Raw genomic sequence first — 15,981 nt, forward strand, 5'->3', positions numbered from 1 at the left:
AATCCCATTAAATACAGTATACTGTAAATGGATTATGCATAGTGCTAATATTAATGTCTAATATTATTGTTGTTGTTTTTTAACACTAAAATAATCTACTTTTACATGTTGTGTTTACCAACAGTCCTGTGAACTTTTGCTGCTGAACTAATTGATTATGAATCAGAGTCAGACATTGATCCAGCTTCCGAGGTAACAATTTGTTAAGTATAATTCTACATTTTCATTCTAAGGTCTATTTAGTTGCATTATTATTATGCTAATTTGTATTTTATATTTGCAGGAAGAAACAGAGGATGATGGTGATGATGATCACAAAGTCAGACCAACTTCAACTCACCTCCCTCAAGGCTCTAACTCTGTAGGTATATTAGTTAGCACATAACCTTGGGATTACATTGATTTCTAATTGTTCATTGATAAATTAATTGATTAGATCACAGTTCGGGGTCACCTGGAGCAAAGTCTATGGTGCTGACACCGCTGCTCCATCACAGTTTAGTAAGTGGTGGTGCCGGATGCTGCAAATCTTCTCATGTTATATTTTTTTGAAGTATACTGGTGCGGCAACGCTGTTCTGCATTGTACACTTTTACTTCTAAAGTACAAAGTTGAAATAAATAGTTTATCTTGGCTGCTACATCCCACTGCAATCTAATATGTATTGATGACCTATCCTAAAAAACAAAACCTCTATCAAAGGGTATAAACATATACTGTGTGTAATTTTTTTTAATCCATTCATGTTTTTAACTTATAATGTTAACCAAAATTAAGAAAACATTTTTGAAGTGCAGCTCACCAGTCTGTACCATAATATGAGTTAATTGTTCTTTTTAAGGGATTGCAAGTCTTGCTAGACAGACTGCAGAGTCGTGTTAATGATGAAAACTGACTTAACCCATGGTGTTTCCAAAATGATCCACAGGGAGGAACGTCCAACTCAAACACCAGATCCACATGGAAGATTGTTGAGCACAGATAATGCTCTGCAATGCCAACAGTAGAAGAAGGCGTCTGCAGCCTTGAGTATCAATCTATGTCACATATTTTAGAAACTCACCAATGTGTGACGGACGATCCGCAGCTCAACACAGAGATTCTGTCAAGAGACTTTCAAATCAGGATTATCCAGTCTGGCCGTCAACTGACAGAAAGACAATGTAATCAACATGAGAATTCATAAGTAATAATCATTAAAATGTTCTCTAAATATCAAAGGCCAGTTTATCACATACATAAAACACTGTGCTCTTGATTGAATACTTGTCCTGACCACTATACATCCTGCTCCGACCGCTATACACCCTGCCACGGCCATTATACATCCTGCTCCGACCGCTATACACCCTGCCACAGCCACTATACATCCTTGTCCGGCCGCTATACATCCTTGTCCGGCCGCTATTCTTCCTTGTCCGGCCGCTATACATCCTGCCTCGGCCGCTATATACCCTGCCTCCCGACAACTATACGCCCTGCCTCCCGACGACTATACACCCTGCCTCCCGACGACTATACACCCTGCCTCCCGACGACTATACACCCTGCCTCCCAAACACTATACACCCTGCCTCCCGACCACTATATACCCTGCCCGCAGGCCACTATACATCCTGCTCCGACCGCTATACACCCTGCCACGGCCATTATACATCCTGCTCCGACCGCTATACACCCTGCCACAGCCACTATACATCCTTGTCCGGCCGTTATTCTTCCTTGTCCGGCCGCTATACATCCTGCCTCGGCCGCTATACACCCTGCCTCCCGACAACTATACGCCCTGCCTCCCGACGACTATACACCCTGCCTCCCGACCACTATATACCCTGCCCGCAGGCCACTATACATCCTGCTCCGACCGCTATACACCCTGCCACGGCCATTATACATCCTGCTCCGACCGCTATACACCCTGCCACAGCCACTATACATCCTTGTCCGGCCGCTATTCTTCCTTGTCCGGCCGCTATACATCCTGCCTCGACCGCTATACACCCTGCCTCCCGACAACTATACGCCCTGCCTCCCGACGACTATACACCCTGCCTCCTGACGACTATACACCCTGCCTCCCGACGACTATACACCCTGCCTCCCAAACACTATACACCCTGCCTCCCGACCACTATATACCCTGCCCGCAGGCCACTATACATCCTGCTTCGGCCACTATACATCCTGCCCTGGACACTATTGTCACGGACGTGGTTTGTGGAACCACTGTACCATGGACCGCGGAGAGCCTGGAGGGGCTCGACTAGGTGAGCACCTGACTGTTCACTAGAGCCTCTGATGGTAAGGTTAGACTTATCTCCCAATGAACGCCAGATGCCACTTCAGGACAGACCAACGGACGCGCAGCACCTGGACCCAGTAGGACACACTGGATGGAGCAGCACGCTGGGTTTGCATCAGAATGCAGCGGGCAGGATTTGCACCAGAGTGCAGCGGGCAGGATTTGCACCAGAGTGCAGCAGGCAGGATTTGAACCAGAGTTCAGCAGACAGGACTGGTATGCAACCTTAACAACTTCGACTATGAAACAGGAAGGTTGCTCAGGCATCTCCCTAGTGGGGAGGAAGCAATATATATGTAATGTCCCACAGTCATTGGCTGGGGACGTAATAGCAAGTGCACGCGCACATGAATGGAAGCCTTGCTGGAAGCAACCACAGCACAGGGGAGGGAAACATCAACCGCAGCGCGGGTGAGTGAAGTGACACGCCGGAGAACCGGCCTGTCAGAGCAGGAATCTGGCGTGGTGCTAACAGTACCCCCCCTTTTTATGCCCCCACCTCTTCAAGCCATCAAGGAAGTTCTGGAGGAGAATTGGAGCGTGAATGTTCTCCTTAGGCTCCCAGGACCTCTCTTCGGGACCAAATCCCTTCCAGTCAACCAGGAAGAAAGTCTTGCCTCTCACCTTCTTCATGGCCAAGATGTTCTCCACCTCAAAAATATCATCCGAGGTGGTTGGCGCGGGCGTGGTACTGGGATCCTTGAAGAAAGGGCTCAGGATGACCAGCTTCAGTAGAGATACATGGAAAGAATTTGAAATCTGTAATGAAGGAGGCAACTTCAATTTATAGGAGACCTTGTTGATCCGCTTCAGCACTTCGAAAGACTCGATAAAACGAGGACCCAACTTGTAAGAGGGAACCTTCAGCCGGACGTACCTTGACGAAAGCCATACCTTGTTGCCAGGGCGGAAGCACGGAGGGTCCAGGCGCCTTTAGTCTGCATGTCTCTTCATACGGGTGGAGGATGCTTCTAGAGTGGCTTTGGTGTTCTCCCATAACTTTACAAAATCCTTGGAGAGGACATCTGCCGCAGGAACATCAGAAGGAACCGTCACCGGGAGGGGAACCTCGGGTTGCCAACTGAACACAATGTAGAAAGGAGACTCTCCCGAGGCTTCACCAACGTGATTGTTGTACGAGAACTCAGCCCAGGGAAGTAATTTCACCCAATCATTGTGGTGGGCATTGACAAAGTGTCGCAGGTAGTTGCCCAGGACCTGGTTGACATGCTCCAACTGCCCACTGGACTGAGGGTGATAGGCCGAGGAGAAGTCCAAGACGATATCCAGATGTTTACAGAGAGCTCGCCAGAATCTGGAAGTGAACTGCGAACCTTGATTGGACACAATGTGACGAGGAAATCCATGCAGGCGGAAAATATGTTTGATGAAACTGTCGGCCAGTTCAGGAGCAGACAGAAGAGCAGACAATGGGGTAAAATGCACCATTTTGGAGAAGCGGTCCACAACTACCCAGATGACAGTGAAACCCTCGGATACTGGCTAATCTGTAATGAAGTCCATTGCTATGTGCTGCCATGGACCAGATGGCATGGGTAATGGCAGGAGAGAACCGGTAGGAAGTCGTCTAGGGACTTTATTGTGGGCATAAATCGGACAGGCAGCCACGTAAGCATAGATCTCCCTCCTCATAGATGGCCACCAGTAGTGGCGAGAAATCAATTGTAGCGTCTTCCTTTGTCCCGCGTGGCGAGCCACCTTGGACTAGTGGCCCCATGACAAAATTCGCTCTTTCTCGGATTCAGCCACAAGGGTTTTTCCTGGGGGAATTCGTGACAGGCTGACTGGAGTGACAGTAGCCATCTTGGATGGTTCGATGATAAATTGAGGATCCTTCTCTTGGTCCTCGGACAGAAATGAGCAAGAGAGGGCTTCAGCTCTGACATTCTTGTCTCCAGACCTGAAATGTAACAAAACAAAGACCACCTGGCCTGGTGTGGATTAAGTCTCTGGCCGGACTGGAGATACGCCAGGTTCTTATGGTCTGTGTAGATGACCACTGGATAGACTGCGCCCTCCAGCAGGTATTGCCACTCCTCCAAAGCCATATTATTGGCGAGTAACTCCAAGTCACCAATGGAGTAGTTACGCTGTGGAGCAGAGAAGGCCTTGGAGAAGAAACCGCAGGACACTCGGCGACTCGAGGAATATTTCTGAGTGAGCACAGCCCCTAACGAGGATGCATCCACCTCTAGGAAGAACTGTTTGTTCAAATCCGGACGATGCAGAATGGGAGAGGTGGAGAAGGACCATTTAAGAGAGCGGAAGGCTTCTTTAGCCTCAGAGGACCAGTTCTTTGGATCGGCTCCTTTTCTGGTCAAGGCAGAGATGGGAGCGATCAGAGTGGAGAAGTGAGGAATGAATAGTCAATAATAGTTAGCAAAGCCAAGAAATCTCTGTATTGCCTTGACTCCAATGGGCAGCGGCCATTTAAGGATGGAAGAAGCTTTTTCAGGATCCATCCTGAATCTGGTATCTGAGATAATGTAACCCAAGAAGGGAATGGCGGACTGTTCAAAAACGCATTTCTCATACTTGGCGTAGAGTCGATTCTCCCTAAGACGCTGAAGAACTTGCCGAACTGCTCGTCTGTGGGATGCCAGATCAGGGGAAAATACCAAAATATCGTCCAGATACACAACAACGCAGGAATAAAGCAGATCCAGGAAGATATCATTGACAAACTCTTGAAAAACTGCCGGTGCATTACTGAGACCAAAGGGCATCACTCGGTATTCATAATGTCCGTCCCTGGTGTTGAAGGCCGTCTTCCACTCGTCTCCCTGGCGAATGCGGATTAGATTGTAGGCGCCTCTTAAATCTAATTTGGTGAAGATCCTGGCACCCCTTAATCGGTCAAACAACTCAGGGATCAGTGGGATAGGGTATTTATTTTTCACCATGATCTGGTTGAGACCCCGATAGTCTATACAGGGTCGGAGTGATCCGTCCTTCTTTTTCATGAAGAAAAATCCGGCCCCAGCAGGAGAGAAGAGGACTTCTGAATGAACCACCTGGCCAGATTCTCCTGAAAGTAGTCCGACATAGCTTCTGTCTCAGCTGGAGACAGGGGGTAAATTCGGCCTCTAGGGGGTGTAGATCCAGGAATCAAGTTGATAGGGCACTCATACAGCCTGTGAGGCGGCAAATTCTCTGCTACCTTTTTGTCGAATACATCGGCAAAGAGCCAATAGGCAGATGGTGAACCGGTCAGCAATGCTGGAGAAGACGGGGCCTTAGCCGGACACACAGGCCAGACAATTCTCATGACAGGAATGTCCCCAGCGGAGCACCTCTCTAGTCCTCCAGTCCAACACAGGTTCATGCTGTCGTAGCCATGGTAGGCCTAAGAGAAAGGCGTGAGTCATGTGGGAAAGGACATAGAACACTATCTTCTCAGTATGAAGCATTCCAATACGGACCTCAAGCGGCTCAGTAGCCAGAAGAACAGTCTCCCGAAGAGTTCTCCCATCGACAGATGTTATAGCCAGAGGGTTTAGGTGTGGACGAACTGGTATTTGGAAGTGATCCACTACTGCCTGGAGGATAACATTGCCTCCTGCCCCAGAATCCAAATACGCCGTCTCAATAAACTGGGATACACCGGTTGTCACAGCCACAGTAATAGTCAGGGGTAGAGAGGTGTCTTTTCCGTCTAGGGAGGCCTCTCCTACCGACCCTAGCCACTGGAGTTTCTCCGGCTTCACCGGACAGGCTCGAATGGAGTAGCCCATGTCTCCACAATACAGGCACTGGCTCTTAGTGCGGCGTTCCTTCTGTCGCTGACTGGCAACGGCAAAGCAGTCGATCTGCATGGGTTCAGGTGAAGCCTCGACAGGGGAGGGCGAAGGAAAAAGCGGCCTTTGAAAGGACAAAGCCAGGCGCCATGATCCTCTTTCACCTGCCACCTCACGGGCACGCTCTCGGAAACGAAGGTCTATACGGATGGGGGGGGAATCAGGTCGTCGAAGGTAGTTGGTAGGTCTCGACCGGCTAGCTCATCCTTATTGTTTCCAGAAAGCCCCTCCCAGAATGTCGTCACCAAAGCTCTGTTATTCCATCTGAGTTCAGACGCCAGAGTGCGGAAGCGTACCGCATATTGTCCCACAGATGAATTGGACTGACCTAAGCGGAGAAGAGCGGAAGCTGAAGAGGTGGTTCGCCTGTGTTCATTCAATACTTTGCGTAAAGCCTCCAAGAATACTGGCAAATTGGAGATGATCAGATCCTCTCTCTCCCATAATGGGTTCAACCACGCCAGGGCCTCGTCTCCAAGGTGCAACATAAGGAATGCTACCTTTGCTCGGTCCAACAGGAAGTGGTGAGGAAGAAGTTCAAAGTGTAGCTGGCACTGATTGATGAACCTGCGGTAGAGCTTTGGATTGCCGTCAAAGTGTGGTGGAGCTGCGAGTCAGGGGCCTGGACCTCGAGCTAAGCAAACAGTCTGAGAAGTTTCCGGAGAAGACATGGCTGCTTGAACATGAGGGGACACTGGAGAGATGTTTAAGGTCTCCAACTTGGTAGTCAGGGACTGCAACTGCATTGACAACTTTTCCTGCACGCTTTGTCAGCAGAGGTCTTGTTACATGGTCTTGGCTCACATTGAACGCCAAGTGCCACTCCAGTACAGACCAACGGACGCACAGCAGCTGGACCCAGTAGGACAGGCTGGATGGAGCAGCAGACAGGATTCGCACCAGAGTGCAGCAGGCAGGATTCGCACCAGAGTGCAGCAGACAGGATTCGCACCAGAGTGCAGTAGACAGGACTGGTATGCAACCTTAACAACTTCGACTGTGAAACAGGAAGGTTGCTCAGGCACCGCCCTAGTGGGGAGGAAGCAATATATATGTAATGTCCCACAGTCATTGGCTGGGGACGGAATAGCAAGTGCACGCTCTGGCCCTGTAAGAGGATGGGAGCAAGCGCGCATGCCCTAAGCACATGACTGGAAGCCTTGCTGGAAGCAGACACAGCACAGGGGAGGGAAGCCTCAACTGCAGTGCTGGTGAGTGAAGTGACACGCCGGAGACTCTTCCAGTCAGAGCAGGAATCCGGCGTGGACTAACAACTATACATCCTGCCCCGGACATTATATATCCTGCCCCGACCGCTATACATCCTGCCCTGGCCGCTATACATCCCACCCCGACCGCTATACATCCTGCCCTGACCGCTATACATCCTGCCCTGGACATTATACATCCTGCCTCGGCCGCTATACATCCTGCCTCGGCCGCTATACATCCTGCCTCGGCCGCTATACATCCTGCCTTGGCCGATATACATCCTGACCGGATTTATCTGCCTAATCCAAATTTGCATAAGCAAGTTCAGGTTGTGAATCACAGCGTGGGTCATTGTGTTCAACCGCCAATGATCTTAATCAAACGACCAATAGGCTAGGTCATCAATATATTTTTCCATGATAAACAAAGGGCCAAATAAATTGATTTTTGATAGGATATATAACTTGTTACCTTAAAGGAGTTGTCCACTACTTAGTGACTGATGCCCTGTATTTGTAAAAATCACATGCCAACCTGTGGCTCTGTAAGTCATCCGATTTTTTTTCTGCATCCATAGACTTGAATGTGTGAGTGGCATGTCATTTCAGAGTCAGATCACAGCAGGCTGCAATTTTTTTTCACAGAGAAAATGTCAGTGTTATCCAATAAACCATCCGATAGCGCTTGTGATTTATAAGGTGGTGAGAGCCCTAATGCTAATTATCTGCAGATCACCACTATATCTGCAGGAAAATAGTGTTTATAGACTTGTTCCCTCGAATCAAAATAATTACAACCTTCTTTACATCTATACGCTATACAATGTCAAATAAAGTGTAAATAAACTATATGTTATTTTTCTAACACCCAGGTATCTGTGACTATCGGCGTACAGAAGTCTCACCAGCATGAGATATGGTTTTATGGGAGAACCCCATCGTGTGCCCATTCCTTCATGTGCAGTTAATACAATAAGAGATAAATATCCTGACCCTGAAGGGGAGGACACTGGTGTTACGTGGCGTCCCCAACATCCACAGGTCAACCTACCCACACATATAAATTTTTAATAATATAAATTTTTTGCTTCGATTAAGCTTTAATTCACAGACAGCATATTGTACGAGGTCGGTGACTGACAATAGTTTAGGTCTGTGACTGCAAGTATTTTACATTCGTCTGAACGAGGCTGTTTCATATGTATTGGATAGTTGAGTGTTCCAAATTTATTAGCAGTTATGTAGCATGTGTACATTCTGTAACTATTTTTTATTCGTGTTTAATGATTAATAATTAAAAAATTAAATTAATGTTTCTACTATTTAAACTATATGTTCCAATTTTTATTGTAACTTATGTTAAAATAAATACAAAATATGTTTTTGTACATGACTGGCCTTTTTAATTATACAGGGTTATGAAAATATTCACCGTAGAAGTAGTGTTAAGTGTAAAAATTTTTTTATTAATTAACAATATTTTTAATTAAACATAATATATTTAGTACAAAAACAATAATAACTTGCTTTAAAAAAAAGTTTTTATACAAAACGTGCTGAACCAGACCATGCATTAAAAGGGTTGAGCGGTCATCAAGTACAAGTCAGCAGTCACTCTGTGGCCAATCAGCCGCTTCACTCTCCCACCTTCTGACCAACCACTTATATCTGTAGGACGTGAGAGCTCCTGCGTTTCCTCTTGCTCCAGATGTAACCGATTTTTACTAAGGTGAAGACAGAGAAGGGGCCACTGACCGGCCACAGGGTTCACATAACATTACACTGTGACGCAATCACTGGGAGATACAGTGCCGACACCATTGGAAGTATTGTAATCACACACTTGCAGTCATATGGCCGCTCGCCCTCTGTGTGTGATGTGGGAATCACAAGTCTGCATTTACATACAGTCACTACTGACTTGTTGCCCGGTGTTAAAGAACACCTTTAACTACAAGTATTAGTTAGACTGTTATTTTTAGACATGACATGTTGTTAAACTTTAGTAGCGGGTTGCCTGCTCTTCAATAATTTGTCGTTTATCCGGCTTCGGGACAGAAGCAATATTTGGTGGTAACTCTGTGCGTTTCGATCTCCAGGTGCTTTGAAGTTCCTGTTTCATAATTCGAATGTCTTGTAGAAAATCTTGATGTGGGCTCATATAAACATTTTACAACCGAGCTTTGCGTGCTTTTGAAAATTCAAGATGGTGTCTAACGCTGTCAGTGCAATAAGTTGTTTCATTGCCATGTTCCACCACAACCTTCAACCTACTAACATTCCTATTGTGGTCCAAGGCTGCCAACTGGCTGCGAGCAATCATGCCATCAATAAAGAGATGTAAACGCTTAGGCTGGTATTTTAAAAATACAAATACAATGCCAATTCTCCTGTGTGACAGAAGTAGTTGGTCTGTCTTATGTTCCGTAGAAGATTTTTATTTTCTACTATTCCTTTCAGCAGGGTCATGGCAGTTGATGTAAGCTTCAGCCATTTGATATTGTCCAATTTCTCCGCAGTGAGTGGTAAATGCTCACATGCAATATAGGGTTCAGGACCAGACCACTCATGGATATTTTTCACATGTTGCAACATTGATTTCCATTGTAAGATCACTTGGTCAGCATTTCTTCTGCAGGTACACTATGACTACTGTTGAGCGAATTTGTTCAGCATTTTAAATTCGATGTTCAAGGGCAGAGACGATTTTTTGGCGCGAACAAGCTGGAACCCCGAACACGAGCCTGAATTTGAAATGCTGAACAAATTCGCTCAACACTAACTATGACCACCATAAATTATTAGGTTTTTTTTTTTACAAATTCTTTATTTATTGAATTTTATAGCCAAAAACATAAGGATAACACTTAGAAACATAGATCAATATAAACAAATGAACAAATAAACACATTTTTACGCAATTGGTACAAATGTTTTCAAGAACTAGTTATAGAGTCTTGACTTTATATATGGCGTATGAAAAAAAAATATTGCATATCTAGATTTCCTCCTGATAGATAAAGGTGTCTAAAACATAGTTAGCTCATATTGTTATCTAGGTTATGTTACAAGAACCAACTTCAATAAGTAAGATGTCTGATAAGTAGATGTATTATGTGGATATTAATCCACCATGTAAAGGTCCAACTATTAGAACTCTTTTTGACTTATAGGACTAGGGGAAAATATGTTTTTATATTTTAGGAATAAATTCTTGTGACCATGGCGACCAAGATTTTAAAATTAGCGTATGTGTGTGTGCCTCCCAACTCGAGATTGCTTCCATCCAGTAGATCAGTCTGACTTTGTCTTGCCATTCTGAATGCGTAGGGGGAATAGGACTTTTCCAATGTATTGGTATTAAATGTTTGGCAGCCCCGATCATTAAAGTGAGAGGGTCATGTTTTTTAAGCTGTAAAATTAGGGGAGGGGCAAGAGAGTAGGATTTCTTTTAGAGATATAAATTTGGGCATGATAAGCAGGGATCTGAGCAGGGCTGTGGAGTCGGAGTTGTGGAGTCAGAGTCGGAGTTAGTTTTGGTCGGAGTCGGTAGAAATGTACCGACTCCCAACTCCAGCTTTTAAAAAAATGTATTAATATTTCAGAATTGAACTTTCATATGAATTTTATAAATGTTACTCAAATATATATGTTCTATCAAACTATGAACAACAGTGATAAGCAGTTCTGCTGGAGATAGAGACATTTCTTACTTCTTGTGTGTCACTGTTCTCCACTGCCCTTATCTAATCTTATACTTGGTTAACTTCATGCTGCCCCAACCCCCCTACTTACAATGTATGAAACTGAAAGTGAAAATGTGTTGCAAATTCTTAGTAGTAAAGCTCCTCCTCTAGACTAGATGTTTACTAGGTGTGCATCTTCCAAGCATCTCACAGCTGCTACTCAGAAGAGGAAGACTGTAAGAAGTATTATCCTTTCAACAAACTTTGCATCAGTTAACTGTGAGTACATGAGGAATAACAGTATTACTGACCACTATATCAGTTGTACGACCTGGCAATAATTTTGTACAATTGTTTTTAGGAAAAACAATTGTCATTTGGATTGTGAATGCAGAATTAAAAACCTGAGAATGTCAAAGAAGCGTCACATTAAATCAGCTGTATTTGAACATTTCACCATCACTCAAGATAGAAAACATTATGTCTGTCAGTGTATGACAAATGATCCAGACGAAAACAAATGCTGTGAAGCCAAGATCAGTGCATATTCAGGCAAAGATAAAAATGTTCCTACGAGAGCTTCTAATCTAAAGAGACATTTACAGCGCTTTCATCCAGAAGTAATGAAAGCAGTGGATGAGAAAGACTGCATCCAAACCAATGAGCCAGTGCCCAGCTCTTCCAGCCAAACAAAGGAGCAGAGAACTTTGCAGCCATCAGTTGCAAGATATTTTGTCAGTGACAAAGTTACTGTAACAATGACAGTAGATACATTTAAAAAACAGATCATAGAGCTTGTTGTAAAGGATAGTGTGCCTATTTCATTATTTTCACGACCAGCTTTTATGTGTCTGAATGGGGAAATGGCCCGCAAGCTTGGTGTTTCTCTGGAGAGTGAGAGTATTAGAAAATTAGTAATCAAAGAAGCTTTTAAACAAATGGAAGAACTTAAAAAAACTCTCAAGGGACGCTTTCTGTTTCTTAAAATGGATGCCTGCACACGTCACAGAGTGAACTATTTTGCCATCAATGTCCGATTTGCTTGTGACAAAAATGAAATAGTTACCAAGACATTAGCAGTAAGACACCAAAGCTCATCACACCAGTGAGTTTCTCCAGGTCTTGGTGGAAAAGGTTCTGCAAGACTATGAACTTAAAAAAAGAGCAAGTTCTTTCTGTCATAACTGACAATGCTTCAAATATGATAAGTACTATTAAGCTAATGAATGAGAGTAATGATGGTGACCAGCAGCTAGAAGAACATTCTGGGTCCACAGACACAGAAATGTTTGAAATAGAGGAACACAGTATTGTAACTGAGGAGCAAACTGAAGTTGCTTCAGATGAACAGCAACATGATAGTTTAGATGATCTTGTTGAAACTGTGTCAATACGTTCTTTCATTCATCACATGCGCTGTGTTGTGCGTACGCTACAGCTGGCTATAAGAGACAGTCTGCAAGAAGGACATGCTGCTGCACTGATTGGCAAGGTGAGAAAATTGGCTACTGTTGCCAGAACCCCTAAAGTTGACTCAATTTTGAAGAGACGTGCTGGAAAAGGGGTAATTATTGATCAAGCCACACGATGGGGCAGTACTTACTTAATGATTCAGCGCTTGGTTGAACTTAAAACCTTTCTTGTAGACATGGCTAACCCTCAACTGACGCTTGATTGCTAGAGCACCCATTTTTAGTGACTAAAAAATTACAAGCAGAGGACTTAACTCCAGGTATTTTCTTAAAGGGGTGGAAGAACCTGATGTTTCGCCTGTCCCAAAGAGGAGGGTTAATTGCAAGTGGCATTGCTACATCAATGAAACAGAGAGAGGAGCTACTATTACAAAATAACATTCTTTTGGCAGCTGTTTATGTAGACCCAATGCATCGGATTCTTCTAGATGATCAACAGCTAACTAAAGGAAAAGAAGCTCTGTTTGAAATAGCAGTAAGGATGAAAGGGTTGCAGAACAGTCAAGAGGAACAAGAAGAATTTGGTCGTCCTGCCACATCTTCACCCTCATCATCAACTGATGAAGAATTTAATTTCGAAAAATATTTGGATCACAAGGACCGTGCAAAGCGTTCCCGCATAGAAGAAGAGTCATCCCCATCAAAGAACACAGCCAGTACATTTCAGCAGAATTTTTCATGTGCACTAAAAGAAACTGAGAAATTTGACCATTCATCAAAAATAACAGTGCAACAAGCGATTCCTCTGTATCCTGACATTGTCAGAGATGTTACCCGAGTGGTTACTGCTTTGCCACCAACCCAAGTTAGTGTAGAGAGGTTGTTCTCTGCTCTCAAAATAATTAGATCAGATTTGAGGGCATCCATGAAGGAGGATCTGACAGAGGCAATACTTTTTCTGAGGACAAATTTATAGATTTCTTCTTATTAACTGCATAACAGTGTTTATTGCATATTTACTTACAAGAGTTTAGAAAAGTTTAGAAAAGTTATTTGCTATATTCTAATTGTATTCTAATAAATATAGTTTTTGCTCTAAGTGGTCTGATTACTTATATGATGGTGAGAAACTGAATAAGCACGATGTTAATATTTTACAACAGTAAATTTATTGTTACGAATTGGCCATTTATGAAGGAGTCGGAGCCAGAGTTGGAGTCGGAGCCGGAGTCGGAACCTGATAAAATCCAGGAGTCGGAGTTGGAGTCGCAACTGTGGCTTACCGACTCCACAGCCCTGCATGTATATGCAGTAATTGAATAGAAGAATGGTAGCACTCACCATAGGTATGTGGGATCTGCAATCTTTATTTGGATAGACATAAAGGAGAAGCGGTGCAGGAGGAGTGCGGGGAAGAACGTTACTGGAGTTTTTTTTAATTTTCACGGCTCATGAAGCACCTTGGGGTTCAAGGTGTTCACCACACATTGGAAAAAATGAGAAATTGATGATAAACTTTTAACCCTTCTAATTTCCTAACATAAAAAAAATTATGTTTCAATAATGGTGCTGATGTAAAGTAGACATATGGGAAATGTTATTTATTAACTATTTTGTGTCGCAGAACTCTTAGGTTCAATGGCATAAAAATTAAAAGTTTGAAAATTGTGAAACTTTCTCCAAATTTCCGATATTTTCACAAATAAAAGCAAAAAATATCGTCCTAAATTTACCACTAACATGAAGAACAATTTGTCATGAAAACTCAATCTCAGAATCAATGGGATCCGCTGAAGCTCCAGAGTTATTACCTCATAAAGGGATGCTGCTCAGGAAGGTGAAAAAACAGGCTCTGGGGAGAAAGGGTTAATAGGACTTACAGGAGGAACCGGTCCAGAAAGCAGAAGATCCATCAAGTACCTGCCACATACAGTGGAACTAGGAGATGAATAATGGTGTTGTGTGAGGACTTCTCTGGGCTTCTGTCCTTCATCCTGCAGTCATCTGAATGGATCTAATGTGGACGGGACCCAGTTAAGCCGCATTCTGTCCATAGCTGTTACGTCACTGTTCACACCACACGAGACCCCAAAAGAGTCTCAGTGCTGAAGGGGTTAATGCCCTCCACGCCCAGTAATGGGGAATCTCCACATATCTCCACCTGCAGAGCCGCCAACACATATATGGCTGTTCTGTGCGCACAGGACCTGTGATGAGGTCAGATCTCAGGAAGTTCATTCAGGATGCTCAGGAAGGTTTACCTATGAACAAGCTTTATGTACTGCCCTCTTTACGTGTAGCTCTTCTTAATGAAGAACATGATTCCGTTTTAGCTCGGCACGCGGGTTCGTCTGCCACTTGGAGATCTCTTTCTAGGTCCTTTTGGTGGCAGAATGCTCTTAAGGATATTGGAGAGTATGATTGGAAATGCAAAGTCTGTTCCAAGGCTAAAGCCTCTCATCAAGCTCAGTGGGTTATCTCTTCCCTAACGATGTTCCGTTGCAGCCCTTGACCCACTTGTCCATAGACTTTGTCAATGATTTGCTTAACTCTGGTGGTATTACTGTTGTGTGGGTGGTGGACCGTTTGAGTAAAAAGGTTCTTTTGGTCCCGCTTCAAAAGTTGCCAACTGCTAGGATCTTAGCAACTTTGTTCATTTCTCATATTGTTAAATTTCATGGTGTTCCCAAAAACATAATTTTTGATTGAGGGGTTCAATTTCTGTTTAGTTTTAGATCCAGATTGGGTAACAAGCGGTTTTTTTTCTCTCAGTCTATCATACCGAGACTAATGGTCAATCAGAAAGATGAACCAGGAAATAGAGCAGTATTAGTGATGTTGTGTCTCCTCTAATCAGGAAGACTGGGTGGAATTTCTGCCCCTTATCGAGTGTGCTCTAAATAACCGTTCCTCAAAGGCTACCAGGACCTTGCCTTTTTTTAGCTGCTGTAGTTTTAATCTAGTGTTTGGGAATATTACAGGATTACAATCTTCCCTGCCAGAGGAGGAGAGATTTTGTCCCCAACTAATTAAGGTCTGGAGGGAGGACAAAAGGGATTTTTTGGTAGCTAGTGACCAGGCCAAAAGTGGTGCTAACTGCAGACGTAGGAATGCTTCTATCTTTAGGGTGGGGGATTTTGTGTGGTTGTCCTCAAAATATCTGCGCTTAAAGTTCACATCTAGAAAGTTTGCACCTAAATTTGTAGGTACTTATAAAATTATTACAAATTTAAATCCTGTGACAGTTAATTTGCAACTTCTTATTACCTGGAAAATCATAATTCTTTCCATTCTTCTCTTTTCAAAAAATTTGAGGGGACCTCAAGACATAAATGAGGTGGATTTGGAAGGGTGTCGGGAGTATGAGGTAGAGCGAGTTCTTAGTGCAGACAGCGCCTGACCCACCTGGAACTATCTCGTTAAGTGGAAATTTTATGGTCCTTACGGTAGCTCCCAAGTTAATATGAGGGATCTTCCTGCAATCAGATAAACAGATTATTGGGTGGGGCTGGGGAAAACCCAGCAGTCATGGTACACATTGGTACCAATGAC

The 15,981-nt window shown here is 44.0% G+C and overlaps 2 protein-coding genes across 2 annotated transcripts in view; both read right to left on the reverse strand.

The window, feature by feature from the left end:
* LOC141198567 (uncharacterized) overlaps positions 1-3,194 on the reverse strand; it is a 47,467-nt gene extending 44,273 nt beyond the window's left edge. Inside the window, exons 1-2 of the mRNA XM_073662994.1 lie at positions 3,180-3,194; positions 2,927-3,061 (exon numbers count right to left, since the gene is read on the reverse strand). Coding sequence (XP_073519095.1) covers positions 2,927-3,061; positions 3,180-3,194 — 150 coding nt within the window. The remainder of the gene's footprint in view (positions 1-2,926; positions 3,062-3,179) is intronic.
* Positions 1-15,981, reverse strand: part of LOC141198611 (uncharacterized) — a 174,035-nt gene that overhangs the window by 110,655 nt on the left and 47,399 nt on the right. The gene's annotated exons all lie outside the window — the stretch shown is intronic.

This window comes from Phyllobates terribilis, unplaced genomic scaffold (genome assembly GCF_046119375.1).
Source record: "Phyllobates terribilis strain yellow unplaced genomic scaffold, ASM4611937v1 Scaffold_98__1_contigs__length_5973952, whole genome shotgun sequence".
NCBI classification, from domain to species: domain Eukaryota; kingdom Metazoa; phylum Chordata; class Amphibia; order Anura; family Dendrobatidae; genus Phyllobates; species Phyllobates terribilis.